At 37.9% G+C, this 21,230-nt stretch overlaps 1 protein-coding gene across 3 annotated transcripts in view; it reads left to right on the top strand.

Annotated features, from left to right (window-relative positions):
- Positions 1–20,245, top strand: part of LOC307167425 (NACHT, LRR and PYD domains-containing protein 3-like) — a 70,668-nt gene extending 50,423 nt beyond the window's left edge. Inside the window, exons 7-11 of one of the 3 annotated variants that reach the window (XR_013822780.1) lie at positions 6,194–6,367; positions 14,341–14,514; positions 16,342–16,515; positions 17,830–17,979; positions 18,161–19,061. Coding sequence is in view for 2 of the 3 variants with exons in the window: in XM_079886524.1 (XP_079742650.1) it covers positions 6,194–6,367; positions 14,341–14,514; positions 16,342–16,515; positions 18,161–18,176 (538 nt within the window). In the remaining variant the exon portion in view is untranslated. Of the gene's footprint in view, positions 1–6,193; positions 6,368–14,340; positions 14,515–16,341; positions 16,516–17,829; positions 17,980–18,160 lie in introns of all 3 variants that reach the window. The other 2 variants (XM_079886524.1, XM_079886525.1) reach the window with 2 other exon arrangements.
- Positions 20,246–21,230: the final 985 nt, after the last annotated feature.

Genomic DNA, 21,230 nt, shown 5'->3' with positions numbered 1-21,230 from the left:
TAGGAAAATCTCATTCATTTTCTCCCTAGGATATTGATTTTCAGACATAATGTCTAAAGTGGTCTCCAACACGTCGCTCGCGAGAGTAGCTCGTGGCCTGATTGGAGGTAGCTCGCCAAGGGCCGTTCAACATTGCGTCTTTTGCACGCTCAAGTTCATTATTTCAAATAATTGAAGCGACGCCTCATTTTTTTCCAGGCGCAACGAGTCAACATGAAGGATGGGGGTGCACCCAAACCACGGGTGTTTTTTTCTTCTCCGTAAATAAATCTTGTAGCTATGGAAGCCCGTTTCCGCCACATTGAGTAAAAAAATAAAGATTCTTTAAGTCATAATAATGAGAAAATTTCTCATAATTATGACTTAACATCTCGTAATAATGACTTAACATCTCGTAATAATGAGAAAGTTTCTCATAATAATGAGAAACTTTCTCGTAATAATGACTTAACATCTCGTAATAATGAGAAACTTTCTCATAATAATGAGAAACTTTCTCGTAATAATGACTTAACATCTCGTAATAATGAGAAACTTTCTCGTAATAATGACTTAACATCTCGTAATAATGAGAAACTTTCTCATAATAATGAGAAACTTTCTCGTAATAATGACTTAACATCTCGTAATAATGAGAAACTTTCTCGTAATAATGAGAAACTTTCTCGTAATAATGACTTAACATCTCGTAATAATGAGAAACTTTCTCATAATTATGACTTAACATCTCGTAATAATGAGAAACTTTCTCGTAATAATGAGAAACTTTCTCGTAATAATGAGAAACTTTCTCGTAATAATGACTTAACATCTCGTAATAATGAGAAACTTTCTCGTAATAATGAGAAACTTTCTCATAATAATGACTTAGTTTCTCGCACTTCTACGCATGTGCAAAGCAGCGGAGCAGAAGGGCGTGCCACACTAGCGACATCCGCTGGTCAAAGCCGTGTAAATGCATCACAGCAAACTTGGCACGCTCTGCAGTGAATAACATTAAAGATAAATGATCAGTATATGAGACAGGCTTCCATACTAGATAGTCTTTTATTCATTTGTAATATTCATTTGTATTTTTGTGTATGAACAAGCAGCAATACAAGGGTGATCCATGGATTTCAAATAGACGGAGGAATGATAAGACAGCACACCTTTCCAAATCTGTTTAAGAACACTTCATCTGGAAATCTGTGTAAGGGTCCGTTCATACAGAACGCGCTTTTTCATTGCTTTTCTAGGCAAACGCGCACTAGACGGACGTTGCGCTTGCTCTTCTGCAGCAATCTTGCGCATGACACGGCGTTCTAAATTGAAAAGAAGTTCAGCTTTTAAAAACACGTCTCGACCTTGCGTTTTCCCCCATTCCACTGCCCACTTATGTTTAAATGTCCCCAAAGTCATAAACATCTTAAAGGTGATTTCTGTATTGATATCTTCCAGATGAACCTGCACATCAAATATCCTAGAAGCATCTGCAAAATACGTGTTATATTAACACACATATGTGTTACACTTAAACTTGACGAATAAATGTAATATTCCAACTTTAATCTGATAGTTTTGTAAATTCATGTTTCCAATCTCCATCGGTGTGCACAAGCAGGCGTCCTTCGTTACCATGGTAACCGTCCTGCTTCTGCATTCCACTTTCACACCTTATCGTGCGCATGGAAAAGTATGGAAGATAGGCCTACTGATGATGTTATTTAATGATACTACAGATTGCACTTAGTAGATCAAACTGACTTTAATGAAAACAACTGTTTTGCAGAGCGTGCCAAGTTTGCTGTGATGCATTTACACGGCTTTGACCAGCCAGCGGATGTCGCTAGTGTGGCACGCCCTTCTGCTCCGCTGCTTTGCGCATGCGTAGAAGTGCGAGAAAATAAGTCATTATTACGAGAAAGTTTCTCATTATTATGAGATGTTAAGTCATTATTACGAGAAAGTTTCTCATTATTACGAGATGTTAAGTCATTATTTCGAGAAAGTTTCTCATTATTACGAGATGTTAAGTCATTATTATGAGAAAGTTTCTCATTATTACGAGATGTTAAGTCATTATTTCGAGAAAGTTTCTCATTATTACGAGATGTTAAGTCATTATTATGAGAAAGTTTCTCATTATTACGAGATGTTTAAGTCATAATTACGAGAAAGTTTCTCATTATTATGAGATGTTAAGTCATTATTACGAGAAAGTTTCTCATTATTATGAGAAAGTTTCTCATTATTACGAGATGTTAAGTCATTATTATGATAAAGTTTCTCATTATTATGAGATGTTAAGTCATTATTATGAGAAAGTTTCTCATTATTACGAGATGTTAAGTCATTATTATGAGAAAGTTTCTCATTATTACGAGATGTTTAAGTCATAATTACGAGAAAGTTTCTCATTATTATGAGATGTTAAGTCATTATTACGAGAAAGTTTCTCATTATTATGAGAAAGTTTCTCATTATTATGAGATGTTAAGTCATTATTATGAGAAAGTTTCTCATTATTATGAGATGTTAAGTCATTATTATGAGAAAGTTTCTCATTATTATGACTTAAAGAATCTTTTTTTTTTTACTCAACGTGGCGGAAACGGGCTTCCATATGTAGCAGAGCTACAGCAAGCGTTTTTCGGTGGTGGAAATACATTAGCTATTAAAACTTCTTTGTCGTTGTGGAGAGCGCATGGTTGCATAGCATTAGCAACGACAGACGCCACGGGAAAATCGGACCTAATTTTACTATTAGCCTAATAATAAAAGATAAGCTAATGTGCATTGTAAATGTCAGTATTTTGTCTTTTTTGAATCATTCTTTTTATAAAAATGATTTAAAGGCTGAAATATGCGAGGTTTATCTTTTTATAAAAACTTTTTTGTCAAAACTTTATTTGAACTTGTACATGTTAGTAGATAACATGTTGCAAGACACTCCGTACTTTTCAAATTTGGCCATCATTTTTAATGTTACTATTTTAATGTTTATTAAACCGTACTCACGAATTCTCAAACTGTTCCCTCGGTTTAACAAATCGTGCCCACGGATTAATAAACCGTTCCCACGAGTTTTTAATCCGCGCTCTCAGATTTGTAAACAGTGCCTTCACGCTTTCACAATCCGTTCCCACGGGTTTGTAAAAATGTAGCCTACTCACGGATTTGTGGCTCACTCTCATATAGAAGAACACCAGGAGGTACTTTGTTAACGAATCTTATAGTATATTGTTTTATTGTGTATTAAGTGGAATACATCAAATTGTCTTAACTGCGTCTAGCGGGTATGGGTGAATATAGGCTACAATTTAATATGAATGGCGTGCATCAAAATCTTTTGTTTATTTGTGATAATCTTAACACTTTAGTATTATTTTCTAACCTGTATTATGACTGATATTTGACGAATTGCTTTGTTCCTTTTTTGTAAGTTTTGGACAAAAGCGTCTTCTAAATATGTAAACTGTAATAATAATAATAATTATTATTATTATTATTATGTGTTTAACTATAAATGAGTTCACTTAAGACAGTAATATGTTTGTCATAAAATAATTTATCAATGCTTTATTTTTATAGGCTATAACCTAACCTTTCACAGTTTTGGATAAAATAGGCCTACATTTTTTGCATAATTTAAATAAAGCGTTCATAAATTATTTTATGATAAACATATTACTGTCTTAAGTGGACTCATTTATAGTTATAAACTCTAATAATAATAATAATAATAATAATTATTATTATTATTATTACATTTTATAGGCTACATTAGAAGACGCTTTTGTTATTTTTGTTATTTAGTATTTTAGAATACTAAAGTGTTAAGATTATCACAAATAAACAAAAGATTTTGATGCACGCCATTCATATTAAATTGTATATTCACCCAAACCCGCTAGACGCAGTTAAGACAATTCGATGTATTCCACTTAATACACAATAAAACAATATAGGCCTACTATAAGATTCGTTAACAACGTAGGGCCTACCTCTTGCTGTTCTTCTAAAATGAGAGTGAGCCACAAATCCGTGAGTATATTTTACAAACCCGTGGGAACGGATTGTGAAAGCGTGGGCACGGTTTATGAATTAGTGGGTACAGATTGCAAAAACTGAAGGCACGGTTTACAAATCTGAGAGCGCGGATTAAAAACTCGTGGGCACGATTTGTTAAACCGAGGGAACAGTTTGAGAATTCGTGAGTACGGTTTATAAACTGCATGGGCGCACGGATTGCAAAACCGTCGCCACGGATTTTTTAAAAATTATTTTTACTTACACAGGTGACTTCTCGGGCTCCGTAATACTTCAAGTTGAGGGGATGTTTGAGCTGTTTTTTTTTTTTTTTAAGTCAGCCCAGACAGCTGAAAATATAGCTACTGCGCAAATCAATTAAGCAGTGATGTTGCCCTGCGTGAAAGGGCGAGGCTTATTCCAACGTAAAACGCTGTATAATTGTATATAGTTTTAATCAAATAAGGTTGGATTATTTCTATGTTGAACTGCCTGTTCATGAAGCTGAAAGTGCGCGTAATAAAATAATATGATGCAAACCAACAGGAATCTTTGCTTTTTCTGCTCTATTATGTTTACATTTGTGGGCAGGGCCCCATTTTAGTTATTGAAACGGGCCCCCAGATGCTTAAGGCCGCCCCTGGTCAGAAACTGATAGCATGTTACGTAGCTTAGCAATGTTTCTAAGGTGGAAAAAGGCTGTTCTTGTGACATATGAAATATGATTTTCAAAAGACAGGTTGCAGTCTAATATAACACCCAGGTCTTTTACTGTAGAGGATAAAGTAATAGGACATCCTACTATGTTAAAGTTGTATTGTGAGAGGTTTTGTGGGTGGTTTTTTGAACCGATGATTAGTACCTCTGTCTTGTCTGGATTTAATAAAAGAAAATTGCGCGTCAATTTGAAGAAGATTGTGTGTGTGTTTGAATGGAGATCACAGTATTTTAAAGATTAATCGTGCAGCTCTACTGTCTTATCTCTCGCTCTCAGGATATGAGTAGCGCGAGGGCTTTTCAGTGCATTCAGTCTCACGTCGCTTGAAATGGATATTACGACACTCATAGATAACAACACATTTCATCCTCTGTTGGAACAAGAGTGGCTAACTTCTGTCAACATTGTCTATAAGCAAGGACAAAAATAAAGCAATTTAATTTGAATCAATATCAATTCTGGAATAAAAAAATATATATTTTAAAATCGTAAACAAAAACATTGCGATAGTTTGGTGAATCGTTTTTTTTCTCCCAGCCCTAACACACACACGTGTTCCTTAAAATGTTTACAAGTACATTGAGCACACACAGACACACACACATACACAAGGTTTCATAACACAAGTAACACTTCTCTTTAAAATACAAACAAGACTTTGATTATTGAGTTGCAGAAAGAAAAAGAGAGTGAGGAAAGAATGAGTTTTAAGAGTGAGATGATGAAATCCCAAGTTTCTATATGCACTTTAAGACATGACCTGAATTAACCATCAATCATTAAATTAACCGTTATATAGTTTCTTAGGCAGTTTAATAAATTTATATCAATGCACCAGTTCAGCTAAGAGTCTGGAGGCTACTTGCTTGTCTTTGCATTTCTTTTGGGGATTCCCTTTGTTGGCGTATAAGGGATTTCCCGGATTCAATGGCGGCATCTCCTCATGCCTGGATAGATGTCTGGGGCGGCCAATCACGTGATGTGTTGGCGGATGGATAGAAAGTCTTTGAAGTTGGAAGCGAGCTTTGCAGCCGAATTGTTTAACCGAAACTTTGCAGCAAAACTTAACTTAGAACCGAGACTCTCAATGGAAAAGAAAAAGTTCTTAGCTGGGGGTTTTCATTGGTTGGCCTAGACTGGCTGGAGCCTGGATTTTATGGTTCTGGATTGGTGATTTGCAGTCTGGAGTGTTGAGTTATGTGTGGAAGTATGTTTGAACAAATCACCTGGAAGATTCATTTGTGTTTGGTTCGCCCTCAAATCCTACACGTTTTATGGGGACGTTCCATAGAAATAATGATATTTATACTGTACAAACTGTATATTCAATCTCCTAATCCTAACTGATGTATTTTAAAATTGTGAGTAATTTACATTTCACATTGACATTATTATGTTATTTTTTTTTTAAGTGTCATGTTTATCTTTGGATATGGGCTTAATGTGTGTCATTGTTCTCTACAGGTTGTATGATTGTGGTGTCACAGATGAAGGTTGTGCTGCTCTGGCTTCAGCTCTGAGATCAAACCCCTCACACCTGAGAGAACTGGAGCTGTCATTTAATAAACTAGGAGACTCAGGAGTGAAGCTGTTCTCTGCTGGACTGGAGAATCCTCACTGTAAACTGGAGGAACTGTGGTAAGATCATACGTGACTCTCACATGAAACTCACTGTCACGACTCGTTGAATTAGTGAGAGAGGATTCAAGTGCAGGAAGGATCTTTATTAAACAAAACAAAACTACAAACAAAACCTCCTCAAGGGGGAAAAACAAGACAGGCAAAAGTCAGGACCAGAACACAAGGGAAACATAAATAACGAACCAGCACAGGACTGCAAACACAGGGAGACTAAATAGGGAAGCAAACAAGAGGATAACGGGGAAAGCAGGTGGGGCAAATAATTAAATATCAGGTAACAAGATGGGAGGGGCTAGACAATTGACAGGAGAGCACATGGCACAAGGAATACAAGACAAGCCATGTGCTCACAACAAACCAGACAAGACACATGACAAACCCAACACTGTGACAGTCACTGTGAATTCATAAAGTATAATCAAAATGGAATAAAATGCAGGGAAATAACTATTATTACATTAATTACAAGCAAAGCTATTGAAATATTGATCTGTAAATTATTGAAAACATGAGCTGCTCCTCATTAAGGTGATACTGCAGTACTGATAGTCACACTGAAAAACACACTTTGACATCATGATATACATTTAACACCCTTTACTTTAAACACACTCAATCTCAGCACAGTCAGGATTAACACAGTCCATTCATTTTAGGAGAAAACTAGATACTGTAGAGCAGGGGTGCCCAATCCTGCTCCTGCCGATCGACTGTCCTGCACAGTTCATCTCCAACCCTAATCAAACATACCTGAAGCAACCAATTAAGGTCTTCAGGATCACTTGAAAATGAAAGACAGGTGTGTTTGATTAGGGTTGGAGATGAACTGTGCAGGACAGTCGATCGGCAGAAGCTGGAGGACAGCAGAGGACACTCTTACCACTCACTCTACACACACCATGGACTCAGTTTCCCACAATGCTTTGTCTGTCATCAGTGTAATCGTGCAGCTGTTTCCCCATCACCTCATGATCCCTCAGTCTCTGCCTATTTACCCAGGTCTGTTGTTTGTCTCATCGCAAAGTCTTGTCTAGAGTTCCACGGCATTACTGAGCATTTTCCTTGTATTCTGCTATTCCTGGTTTGGATATCTGCCTGTGTCCTGGGGTGTATTCCAGAAAGCAAGCGTATCTTAAGGCGGGCATACACTGTGCGATGGTCTGTGTGATTTCGCATGCGATGTAAAGCCTTTATGTGCTCACACTATACGGTCCGAACGTCAAGCTGCGACTTCACTGCTCACACTATACGTGTGAAATATGTGCGAATCAGTGCGATAAACCCTCGTGCCGGGTTGCGCTTATAGACGATTTCATGTATCCAGAGATATTGTCAAAACAAGCATCAGCTAGCAATATCAGGATGATTTAGCATTTCCAATTTATGTATTCAATTATTATTAGTATTATTGTATTATTATTATTATTATTATTATTATTATTATTAGGGAAGGCTACTTTTATTAAATTGATAGGCTATTATAATTAAATTGTCACGCAATAATTTCATAGCGCATCACCGCATAACCAACGCGCTGTGAGGATAATAAAATATTACATACAAGCTTACTCCTCATTGAAAATTGTCTAAAACATTTAAGTCGATTACAATGAATTATAGGCATATAATTAATTATTAACAGTCTATAATATGTCCGCAAACTGCAATAATTCGTCAATGAAAATTAAACAGCTTTATTTCAAAAACATTGTTTAACAAATTAATTAAAGAGGCAAAGTGTACATCACAGGTGGCTTGGAAGACGTGGGTAATGGTTAATCCATTTTGCAACACAAACTGGAGGTAAGCAACAGCAATTTGTAGCTAGTTTGAACTACAGAACTTAAAGATATCCCTCTTTTCGTGTTTTTTTTCTGCAGATGAAACGTCTGTTTTCGCGCAGGCGCATTGAGGGAAAAAACACTGAGTTTAGGGCAATCGGTTCATAGTTCTGCTTCAACTGTGTAATATAGTCACGAGGAGCGACCAAAATTTCTAACATGCCAGAAATTCATCTGACCATCCGATTGCCGGGAGTAAGTTCATCCGACTCAGAGTATGTTTCAGTCTCACGTCACTTCTACGCATCCACTTGAAATGGATATTACGACACTCATAGATAACAACACATTTCATCTTCTGTTGGAACAAGAGTGGCTAACTTCTCTCAACCTCGTCTATAAGCAAGGACAAAATAAAGTAATTTAATTTGAATCAATATTGATTCTGAAAAAAATAACAATTTTAAAATCGTTAAATAAATTGTAATAGTTAGGTGAATCGATTTTTTTCTCCCAGCCCCAACACACACGTTCCTTAATATCTTTACAAATGCATTGAGCACACAAACACACACACACACACACACACACACACGCATACACGAAATCTGCAGGTTTCGTATGAAATCATGAAAAATGCCTATAAGGTGTTTCAGAAAGCTGCAAAGGCTGCAAAATGCAAACATTTTTCTGAACTTATATCTAATAATTTTCATAAACCTCAAGTTCTATTTGCTACTATTAACTCCCTCTGTGCATCCCATCTTAGAGCCCTCTACTGCTCTCTGTGACAATTTTGCGAAGCTTTTTGTTGATAAGATCACAACTTTAAGATCTCAATTGTCTAGCTCTGTGTATATACATGATGTTCCAATATGTTCTTCCATCTGGTCTGAGTTTGAGCCGCTTGATCTGGGCACATGTAATGAAATTGTTTTTAAAAAAATTGTTCGAAATTTGAAATTTGAAATTGTTCATTTAAAACCCACTATCTGTCCACAGGATATTATTCCACCTTCTTTCCTGAGACAAATTATGGACACAGTTGGTCCTGACCTGTTACTTTTAATTAACAAATGCCTGTCAACTGGCCCCTTCCCTAACAGTCTGAAAGTTGCTGTGGTGACACCATATCTCAAAAAAACTAATCTCGATCCTTTCACTCTCTCTAATTTTTGTCCTATTTCTAATCTACCTTTTATTTTGAAGATCCTTGAGAGAGTTGTACTGATTCAACTACAACTATACTTATCAAGTCAAGTCAAAGTCAAAGTCAAAGCTTTTATTGTCATATGCACAATCAGGAAATAGAATTTCCATGTACAATGAAATTCTTTCTTTGCTGTCCACATTGAATGCCCAGCAAAATACATTAATAAAGACACAGACATACACACAGCAAAATTTTTAAAAAGAATGTCATAAAGATAAAAATTAGGCTATAAAAGTATTAAAAAAAAGTGCATATGCAATGTGCAAATTTATATTAAAGTGCAATTTTTAAAGTGCAATTTAAGTGCAGCTCCTTGATAGTACCAGAAATAACTGCAACAGATGTGCGGTTGTTATAGTTATTAAACTCTGGCTTATCTGTTTAAAAGTCTGATGGCTGATGGATAAAATGAGTTCATGAGTCTGGAGGTTCTGCATCTCACACTGCTGTACCTCCGACCGGACGGTAGAAGTTTAAACAGTCTATGCTGGGGGTGGGTATGGTCTTTAATGATGGAAACAGCCCTCCTTTGGACTCTGCGATGGTAATTGGCCTGCAAAGTAGGCAGCGAAGTCCCGACGATCTTCTCAGCCGTCTTCACTACTCTCTGCAGACGTTTACGGTCCTTAGTAGTAGTGTTTCCATACCACACAGTGATGCAACTTGTAAAAACGCTCTCCACAACACAGCTGTAAAAGTTCTTAAGAATCTTAGTTGACATACCAAACTTCCTAAGTCTCCTCAGAAAGTACAGTCGTTGTTGTCCTTTCTTGACAAGTTGTGTTGTATTCAGTGTCCAGGTAAGGTCTTCACTAATATGGACCCCGAGATATTTAAAACTGCTCACCCTCTCTACTTCCAGGTCTTTGATGAATAGTGACTGATGAGTTCTGCTCTTTTTCCTCATATCCACTATCATCTCCTTTGTCTTATCTGTGTTTAGAGTAAGATTGTTATCCTTACACCATGTAACGAGACTGGCCACCTCCCTCCTGTAGGCTGTTTCGTCCCCGCCAGTGATGCGTCCTATTACTACAGTGTCGTCAGCGAACTTTAAAATAACGTTGTCTTTGTGGGAGGCAACACAGTCATGTGTAAACAGTGAGTAGAGGATAGGACTAAGAACACACCCCTGGGGGGGTGCCCATTTTTGTAATGATAGGAGCTGAGGTCCTATTCCCAATCCTGACTGACTGTGATCTGCCCGTCAGGAAGTTCAGGAGCCAGTCACACAGGTTAGGATGTAATCCAAGTGTAAACAGTTTATGTGTGAGTTTCTGCGGGATGACCGTATTGAAGGCGGAGCTATAATCAATAAACAGCATCCGAATATATGTATCCTTATCTTCCAGATGAGAAAGTGAAATATGAAGAGCATCGGAAATTATATCTGAGGTGGATCTGTTTGAGCGATATGCATACTGCATGGGGTCCAATGTCTCCGGCATACTGCTCTGAATGTGGGCCAGCACCACTCTCTCAAAGCACTTCATAATGATTGATGTGAGTGCTACTGGTCTATAGTCATTCGGGCAGGTTGGCGAGCTCTTCTTAGGAACGGGGACAATAGTTGTGGTTTTAAAGCAAGTAGGAACAATTCTCTGACAGAGGGAAAAGTTAAAAATTGATGTAAATACATCCGTCAACTCTGTGGCACAAGCTCTGAGGGTCCGCCCAGTGATGTTGTCCGGTCCTGCTGCCTTGCGAGGATTAATCCTCCTCAGTGCTTTGAGTACCACAGTTGATGAAACCGTAAAAGGGGGAGAGGAGTGTTGAGTTGTCTGGATGTGTGGATGACTCCACTCTGTGTGGACACTAGAAGTCTCAAAACGAGTAAAAAAAAGGTTTAGTTCATCCGGCAAGCTGTCCGTAGAGCTGATAGTACCCGTGCTGGTCTTATAGTCTGTGATATGCTGCAGTCCCTGCCACATCCGTCCAGAATCAGCAGTAGAGTAGAAACTGTCCAGCTTCTCTCTGTAATTTCTTTTGGCTGCTGTTATGGCTCTTCTCAGTCCATACTTTGCAGCTTTATACTCTGTATCATTGCCAGATGCAAATGCAGAAGACCGTGCATGCAGCATGTTTCGTACCTGGCCATTTATCCAAGGCTTCTGATTTGGGAACTTCCTGACTTTTATGGTGGGTATGATGTTATCAGCACAAGTGCTAATATACCCAGTCACATACTCGGTATAGTCTTGGATGTTGACAGAAAGATCCTCCTGGGTAGCTGCAACTTTAAACACATCCCAGTCTGTCAGTGCAAAGCAGTCCTGCAGAATGACCTCAGTCTGTGGAGTCCAGTGCTTAATTTGTTTGATGACAGGATTTGTTTGTTTGAGTCTTTGTCTATAGACCGGGTACATAAACAAAGAAATATGGTCTGAGAGTCCAAAATGGGGGCGTGGTGCAGCCCTGTATGCACAACGTATATTACTGTAGACATGATCTAATGTGTTTTTATCACGGGTAGGAATGTTCACATGTTGATAATATTTTGTGAGCACAGTCCGTAAATTGCACTGATTAAAAACACCAGCGGCAATAAAAACAGCATCGGGGTTAGCCGTCTCTAATGCACTAAAAACATCATGAAGCCTTCCGAGTGCTGCCGCGGAGTTAGCTCGCGGAGGGATGTAAACAGCGGCTAAAAACACAGCAGTGAATTCCCTCGGCAGATAATATGGGCGACACTTCAGCATTAAAAACTCCACATCTGGTGAGCAGTGTTTATGAACAGTCTGTATATTTTTGCACCATGAATTATTAATGAACACACACACTCCTCCCCCTTTGGTCTTACCAGAGGCTGCAGTCCGATCTCCCCGGTGCACGGAGTGAGTCTGTAGCTGGACTGAGGATTCCGGTACTTTCTCTGAGAGCCAGGTCTCGGTAAAAATCAGAGCACAACACTCTCTTACTTCCCGTTGTGATGTAATCCTTGCTCTCAGCTCGTCCAATTTATTTTCTAAAGATCGCACGTTAGCTAATAAAAGACTGGGTAGTGGTGGCCGGTTAGTACGGGCTTTTAGCCTAACATGGAGTCCTCCCCTCTTGCCTCGCTTGCGTCGCCGTCTCCGGAGCACTCTCCTCGGATCAGCCTCCTCACCCAGACTCGGTGCTTCCAGGCCTACCCGGGAGTGGTGGCGAGAGTTTCGGGAGCGAGTAAAGAGTTGTAGCTCCAGTGGTATAACAGCAGTACATTTAAAGCGGTTGGCTGAATTTGCAATGTCCAGTAATGCTTGCCTGTTATATGTTAAAATTGCATCACATTTATGCATTACAAAAAAAGCAAAAAACAAACAAAGATAAAAGAAAATACGGCATTCAAAAGTGGAGCGAGCAAACACGTCTGCCACGGAGGGCGCCATGATTATCTGCAAATTCTCTCCACGAAACATTTCAATCTGGTTTTTAAAGCTTTACACAGTACTGAATCTGCTCTTTTACAAGCTTCAAGTGATATTTTCACTGAAACTGACTCTGGAAAATCACTGGCTCTAGTTTTATTAGATTTGAGTGCTGCATTTGAGTTAGTTGACCATGAGGTCCTGTTGCGACGTCTGGAGACATCCGTGGGCTTTCGAAGTGTAGTCTTGCAGTGGTTCCGCTCTTATTTTACCAACAGATGTTTTAGTGTCCGCATTGGTCATCAATCCTCCTCTAGTGTACCTCTGAACTGTGGAGTCCCACAGGGATCAATCCTCGGCCCCATATTGTTTATTCTGTATTTGTTACCTCTGGCTTCCATCTTTAATAAATATGAAGTATCCTTTCATCTGTATGCCAACGATACTCAGATTTATTTTCCTTTAAAACATAATGATAAAAATGGTCTACAACCCCTGTTTGCCTGTTTAAGTGATCTTAAACTTTGGCTTTCAAGTAACTTTCTAAACCTAAACGAAAATAAAACTGAAATAATTATCTTCGGGCCCAAGGAAAACTGTGTGCCTGATGTTGACCGTGGTTCTCTCACACCGTACGAAAACCCACTGCGCAAGAAATCTGGGCTTTCTGTTCGACCACAATTTAAAATTCGAGAAACAGATCAGTGCTGTTGTAAAGTCATGCTTTTTTCACCTCTGCCAACTCTCTAAAGTGAAACCTTTACTTGGAGTAATCTTCAAATAGTGATTCATGCATTCGTAATATCTCGACTATCTCAGTCTTCTCTCTCTCGCCTACAGCTTGTGCAAAACGCAGCAGATAGACTCCTTATTGGGAAACGCAAGTATGAGTCGATCACCCCTATCTTATTCAAACTTCACTGGTTACCTGTCAAATCTAGAATTGATTTTAAAATGTTACTCTTTGTGTATAAAGCTCTTAACAATTTGGCCCCCAGTACCTGACCGATCTGCTCTGTCGGTACACTCCTTCTCGTACTTTGAAATCCAGTGATCACTGCCTTCTCATCGTGCCTAGATCCAGACTTAAAAAAATGAGGCGACCGTGCTTTTGCGACTGCAGGCCCTAAACTTTGGAACAGTCTGCCTCTCTATATCAGACTGGCTCCTTCAGTTTGCATCTTCAAATCTTCTTTAAAGACTTTTTTGTCCTCTCTTGCTTTTGATGCTCCTTGATTCTGATACGATTACTGTTTATTTTTTTCTTTTGTTTTATTTTATTAGTTGTTTATTTTTTGTTCTGTACTGCTCTTCATTTTATTATCTGCTATGTATAGCACTTTGGTCAGCCTTGGTTGTTTTTAAATGTGCTTTATAAATGAATATTGTATTGTAGTGTATTGTTGTAAGGTTTCCATGTTAATTGGGACTTTCCATAGAAATAATGATTTTTATACTGTACAAACTGTATATTCATCCACTAATCCTAACTGATGTATTTTAACAACATGAACTAATGAGTTTTTATATACATTTCATATTGACATTATTATGTTGTTATTTTATTTTTGAAGTGTCATGTTTATCTCTGGATATAGGCTTAATGTGTGTTATTGTTCTCTAAAGTTTGAGGTATTGTGGTGTCACAGATGAAGGTTGTGCTGCTCTGGCTTCAGCTCTGAGATCAAACCCCTCACACCTGAGAATACTGCATCTGTCTGGGAATAATCTAGGAGACTCAGCAGTGAAGCTGCTCTCTGCTGTACTGCAGAATCCTCACTGTAAACTGGAGGAACTGTGGTAAGATCATCTCTACCATAAAGACTCGGAGTGAATAAGGATTAATATGTACAGTAGATAGTTCATACAATATATCCTTTGGCGTGAGCCCCATCTGGAGGTGAGGAATATTACCAAAAAAATAATGTCAAATTCCCTCAGTATTGAATGATCTAATTCACTACTTCATCAATTGCAATGACAAATTAATTGAATATGGTTGTGTTGTAGACACTAAAACAGTCCAGTATATAGTCAAACTCCTTTTTATGTTGAAATAAAGAGATTTCTGTTTCACCCCACTCCAATATGTAGTTCATGCAGAGATATTTGTATAGGTCTATATATTATTTATATGACAGACCTATAGGTTTGGATGTTTTGTTAATGGTATTAATTCCTTCAAAATAAAAGGCTGATAACTTGCACTTTGTGATTTAAGGAGATTGAGTGAATGTAGGAAATAGTTCTGGTGGATGAAGGGCTCATCAAGAGGTAAAGCCCAGCGGCCCCTTATAGTCTTAAAGCGGCCCTGATTATCCCCCAAAAGAAAGTAAAACTAATAGTTAAATAAACAGGATGAACTACAAACCAGACAACAGATGCAGGATACAGTGAAGAGGGTGTTTTAAATCACAAATGTTTGGTGTAAATCAACTTGTAATGCTTGTGCAAACAGACCCTTGTAAAAGCGTGAGCATTTCCTCAAAATGTGTGTGTGCAGCTGAAAAGAGGGAAGTGGTGTGTGTTTCACCTGAACCAGGACTGTCACCATATCAGATTTATCACTACATGATTATTATGGTCAAAATAACACACAATAACAATATATCAATATATGGAAGTCTTGAAAATAATAATAATAATGCTATCAGTCAAATTCATCTTTACTTTGTTTATTTTGTGTTATTTTTGAAAAAGAAGAATCACTCCATTACACACAAAAGGAACAATTCCACTTAATGCGACCAGTTTGAAATAATGGTAACATTTTATCACAAGTATACAGTAACACAGCGCTTATAAATAATTTGCAAACTATTAGTTTATAGTTAATGAATGGTATTTAATAGTATATAAGCTGTAATTAATATATTAAGAGACTATATACAAATAGTGAGCTCTTCATTCATTATCACTGTCATTAACAGTGTTATTGTTTAATTAGCTCTTATGTAAAGAGTTAGATAATGCTTTGTTAACAATGTATTAGCCATAAATAGTTCTCACTTTAGATTAGATCACGGAAAATCACAAAATGTCATTAAGTACATAAAATATGTATACACAAACACACACACACACACACACACACACACTCACACACACACTAGGGCTGGGACGATACACCAGACTAGACTATGGGGAAAAGTTAAATCATACACTTATACAGACTGTACGTGATGTATAAGATGAGTCATATTTACAAAAACAATTCATCACATCTTTCTGAGTTTTATTTCAGAAGCATCATACAGTACTACATTCTCTTGAATAAATAATTCAATAACAAATAAAAATTTCAAGTCACTTGTCGCCACCTAGTGGCAAAACGTAATCGATAAATGCATTATTTTAAGCACCAAGTTTTTATCAAAAGTTGATTTACTGAACACAGATTTGAATGTTGCGATTATGATTTTGTGAAAGGTTTAATAGACAGAGGAATTGGAAGAAGATCGCTGTACAAACTGTATATTGAATCCCCTAATCCTAACTGATGTATTTTAACAATGTGAACTAATGATTACTTGTATATATTTCATATTGATAGTATTATGTTATTAAATTTTAAGTGTCATGTTTATCTCTGGATATAAGCTTAATGTGTGTCATTGTTCTCTACAGGTTGCATAATTGTAGAGTCACAAATAAAGGTTGTGCTGCTCTGGCTTCAGCTCTGAGATCAAACCCCTCACACCTGAGAACACTGGATCTGTCAAATAATAATCTAGGACACTCAGGAGTGAAGCTGCTGAAGAACCTGAAGGATGATCCCCATTATAAACTGGAGAAACTAGTGTAAGAATAGGTCTTAACGATTTTCAAATGGCTGTTTTACTCACTAGAAATAAAAGGAAATTTTACCAGGTTCAGTAACACCACGGGCCCTATTTTAACGATCTGAAACGCAAGTGTCAAAGCGCAAAGCGCAAGTAACTTTGTGGGCGGGTCTTGGCGCTGTTGCTATTTTCCCGGCGGGATAAATTACTCTTGCGCCAGGCTAAATGGGCATCTAAAATGGGTTGGTCTGAAGCAGCTTCATTATTCATAGGTGTGGTTTGGGCGTAACGTGAAATAAACCAATCAGAGCGTCATCTCACATTCCCTTTAAGAGCAGGCGCGTTTGTTCTAAAGCGTATTCCTATTATAACGGCGGATTTGCCAGGCGCGCGCCAGGAGCGGTTCACAGCCAAGGAGAGCAACGCTCTCGTCAGGAAGGTTGGGGATGGAGAAACCCACCCAAATTAACTTAGGTTAAAAAGGCGTATGATAATTTGGGTAAATGTGTAAGCTAGATGTATGCTTTTATAATAAATTGTCTATCTATCTATCTATCGTAATAATGTATGATTTGCAAAGATGAAAACTGCTGCTTCTGTGTAGATGAGAGAATCAAAGTGTATGCGCGTTGTGCACACGCTACATTGATTATGGCCAAGCATGCGCCCTTAAAATAGCATATGAATAACATGCGCAACGCGCCACTGACTTTAAACTATTTTTTCCTGGTTAGTGGCGCAATTGTTTTCTAAACCTGCAAAATAGCATGAAGGAACGTTTGCGCCGGAACACGCCTCCTTTTTTGCGCTGAACCGCCCAGGGAGCGCAAGTTCATTCCCTAGTTTAGCGACGTGCTTCTGTGGAGGGAAACGCGCGCTTTGCGCGGGTGCAAAATAGTCAAGTCAAGTCAAGTCAAGTTTATTTATATAGCGCTTTTCACAACATAGGTTGTATCAAAGCAGCTTCACAGTAATAAATTAAAACAATACATCAATGTTTGTTTCTAGTGGAACGTCCACGTTTGGTAATGCTGATCAATAGTATCGTTGATTGATTAATTAAATTAAATATCCCCAAATATCCCCAACTGAGCAAGCCAAAGGCAACAAAAATAGGAATGATACATGCGTCTGTGTACAAAGTCAATTGCGCTGGGTGCAAGATAGGGCCCCACGTGTTTGTGTGTGTGTGTGTGTGAATATTTTGTTTAAGATTCTTCAATTGAGCTTCATTTTTGCAGGTCTCTGAACTTTAAACTGTGTTTAATATGAGTTTAATTCTGCTCGTAGTGTTGTGACTGATTGGGAAAATAATATTAATATTATATTTTAGGGGGTGGTGATGGCGCAGTGGATAAGACACAAGCCTTTGGTGTGAGAGACCCGGGTTCGAATCCACTGTGAGACACCAATGTGTCCCTGAGCAAGACACTTAACCCCTAGTTGCTCCAGAGGCGTGCGACCTCTGACATGTATAGCAATTGTAAGTCGCTTTGGATAAAAGCGTCAGCTAAATGAATAAATGTAAAATGTAAATGTATATTTTATGGAAGTAAAATTATGCCAAATGCTTTTGAAATAAAAAAGCCAGTTGAATTGCACTACTTGAAAAAAATAGGCATTGCATTAACCGTGCTTGCATTTTCATGCATTGTATTTTTTAGGTTGTGGCGAAGATGATGAGGCCGAGGGCCGTGAGAGAGCGGCACGAGGCCGGTGGCGTGAATAATGATGAGCGACACCTGCGCGACGCACCAGTCTCGTATCTCTCACGGACGACAGTGAAGAGAGAGAGAGGAACAGGCCTGAGTTTTATTTGATGTTTTGTTCCTGTTTTGTGTGGCCAGCAGTCGTCCGCGAGGGGCTGCTGGCTTATACTTTCATTTTTGTATTTGTTTATTTATTTATTAAATATGTTTGAATGTTCGCTGGTTCCCGCCTTCACCTTCGGTATATGGTATATTTAAGCTGTGAATATTTCAATTCAAAACATTTCAAACACATTTTCATTATTAAAAATTAAATAATCCATATTCACCTTTCATATTTCACTTCCAAAATATTGTAACTGTTTAAAAATACATGTTTACAGCTACCAATGCAATGCCAAGTAGTGCAATTCAATAGGTGTAAGAACTGATTTTCCTGCTAAGACAAAACTCACCCCGCAATAGAGCCATAAAATGCACCCTGGACAGAAGATAGCAAAGACAGAGCACAGGACATTGCCTGTCCAAAATTTTCTTCCTCCTTATCTCTGCAACTCTAAACAATATTTGTATAACCCTTTTGTTTTGGTCTGGGTATTTAATGCTAGGTGTCAGAGCAGTCTTTGGGGCCCTTTACCAGGATCACCCCCATACAGTAGCGTTTCAGTGTTTTCCTGTTGGAAACCGACACACACCACTGTGTGTCTCTGTCAGAAATGCATTGCTTGCTTTTAGAGTCATCTTTGAGTAAATTATGTAATGTATTTATTATTTCTGAATTGTCTTTTAATCATTTACTTGTGTAATTGGCATGATACAATTTTACCTGACAAATAAATGTTACATCTTGATTTATTCTGAAGTTTCAGAAATCATTAATTTTAGTAGATTAAAGTGCAGTCTGGTGTTTCCGCAAATCTCTGTCCAGGATAGATCAAACTGAAGGCACTTTGAATGGACCATGGGGCACATCTTAGGAAGACCTTCCGATTTCTGACTATTCCCTGACTTAGCATGTTGTACGCTGCAACTATTACAAAAAATTACACCTACGGGTCAGCAGTGAGCGGCCGCTTAGGGTAAAATAGTTGGACTGCACCCTCTGACTATTTCAGGACTGGCTAGTTTGTGAGCGTGAGCGCACATTTGCAAAGTGACGTCTCAAAGCGACATCAGTCATTAATGAACGAATATTTGAAATTATGAGATGCCCAGAATAATCAAAGTTCTAAATGAATTCATAATCAATATTTATGATTATTTTCTAATCAGAAATACGATCTAAATTTGATTATCATTTGAAATTGGAGTCAGATTAAGCGTGGAGCTAAAATAATATTGAAACTAAATTACAATAAATTAAGTGAACTTCACTGGAGCGCTGAAAAGACATACACGCATTATTCCTTTGCCCACCGTTGGATTCCGTAGTTGGGCCAATGGGTGGTCCTTACACAGGCTTTTTTGTTTAAAAAATATTTGCCATTATTTTACTTCCATAATTTTTCAGCTTTTCCCCTTTAACTGTCTCTATGTGTGTGATAATCTGATATTTGGGTTGTTTGTTATTAACTGATATTAAATTTGTAGTGAGTGTAATGATCATTTCAGCTGGTTCTGTATCAGCTGTGTGAAAGTGACCTTTCATGTGCTTTTGATTTTGTAAAGTGACTTTGAGCATCAGATAGAAGCTATATTATCATGTTTGAGGATGAATTAATATAGATTATCTAGTTAGTTTTCTTATGAAAAGATGTGACAGACGTAATATCTCATGTGGTTTTATTTTAGTTATTAGACGACAGTCTGATCTTCTGATGATCATCTGATGGTGAATAAGGATCCACTACAGAGACTCACAGTCAACAGAATCACCAGAGACTGAAGATACAGTGACTTCACTGTTATAAATTAAAGGGGTGATGAACTGAGAAATCAAAATTTCCTTGAGCTTTTGACATATAAGAGATCATCATACTATAATAATATCCTTTAAGTTTCAGAACTGAAAACTACCTTGTTAGTCCAATAAAAGCTTTTATAGACATCAGGCTCAGCAAACGACTCGTTTTTCAAAGTGGGGAACTATGACGTCAAAGAGGATAAAACACCACCTCCACAAAAGAAGATCAACGCCTACTTCAACACGGCCTGTTTAGCCCCGCCCACCGATTCGCCCAAACATGCTAAATAACATAGGACGACATGATGATTGCTAAACCGGATCGAGCTACTTCTAAGCAATAAACATGCTGTTTACTAAATATTGTGCAGCGCCTGTTTGTGGAAGAAGACAGTCTGCATAAGCTTCCTTTGGATTCCAGCATGGTTAAACTTTATTAAATCAGTCAATCACAATTTCCCGACACGGATCTGCCAGCAACATGTAAGTAACCATGTGTATTCTAATGCCTGATCTGCGATCAGTGATTTCTGTGTAATTATTCAAGTTCAGATATTTCTCTTTCGTTCAATACTGTTTATGCATCAGTGACTAAACGATCAACTTCACATAATTTCTCGTAGTATTATGAAAATAATCCTTTTAAAACTGTTATTAAATTATATACAGAAAGCGATCAAAGAACGATCCCTTTCCATTCGCCCAAGCTGTCAATCAAACAGCACAGCGCGAGCCGCGAGACACTTACCAAACTCGTGATGAAATAATGACACTGTTACACTACACAACGAAGCTCTTACTGTGTATTCACATCGTGTTTGCATTGTGATTTGGAGTAAGCATTTGTGAGAGTGCAAAAATTGCGTTGCAATGATAAGATCTTTATTCACGCGATCAACAGACTGTCTGTCATCTGCTCAGTGCTCATCATGCTGCAACCTTTCATGTGATGGAATAGATTTAAATATAATGCTTTAAACGATACTTTTCACGATTTGTTAATCTCGATAGCTGTAATAGTAAAAACGTAGTAAAAGTTTTCGAGAGAGTTCATGTAATACTAGCTATTTCATATGCAAGCATGTCAGCCAATCACAGCAGTGGGCGTTTGCACTGCAGTCT

The sequence above is a fragment of the Squalius cephalus genome, assembly GCF_949319135.1.
Source record: "Squalius cephalus genome assembly, chromosome: 11".
Lineage (NCBI taxonomy): Eukaryota > Metazoa > Chordata > Actinopteri > Cypriniformes > Leuciscidae > Squalius > Squalius cephalus.
Note: the sequence above shows the minus strand (reverse complement) of the source record. Positions and strands in the feature narration are given on the sequence as shown.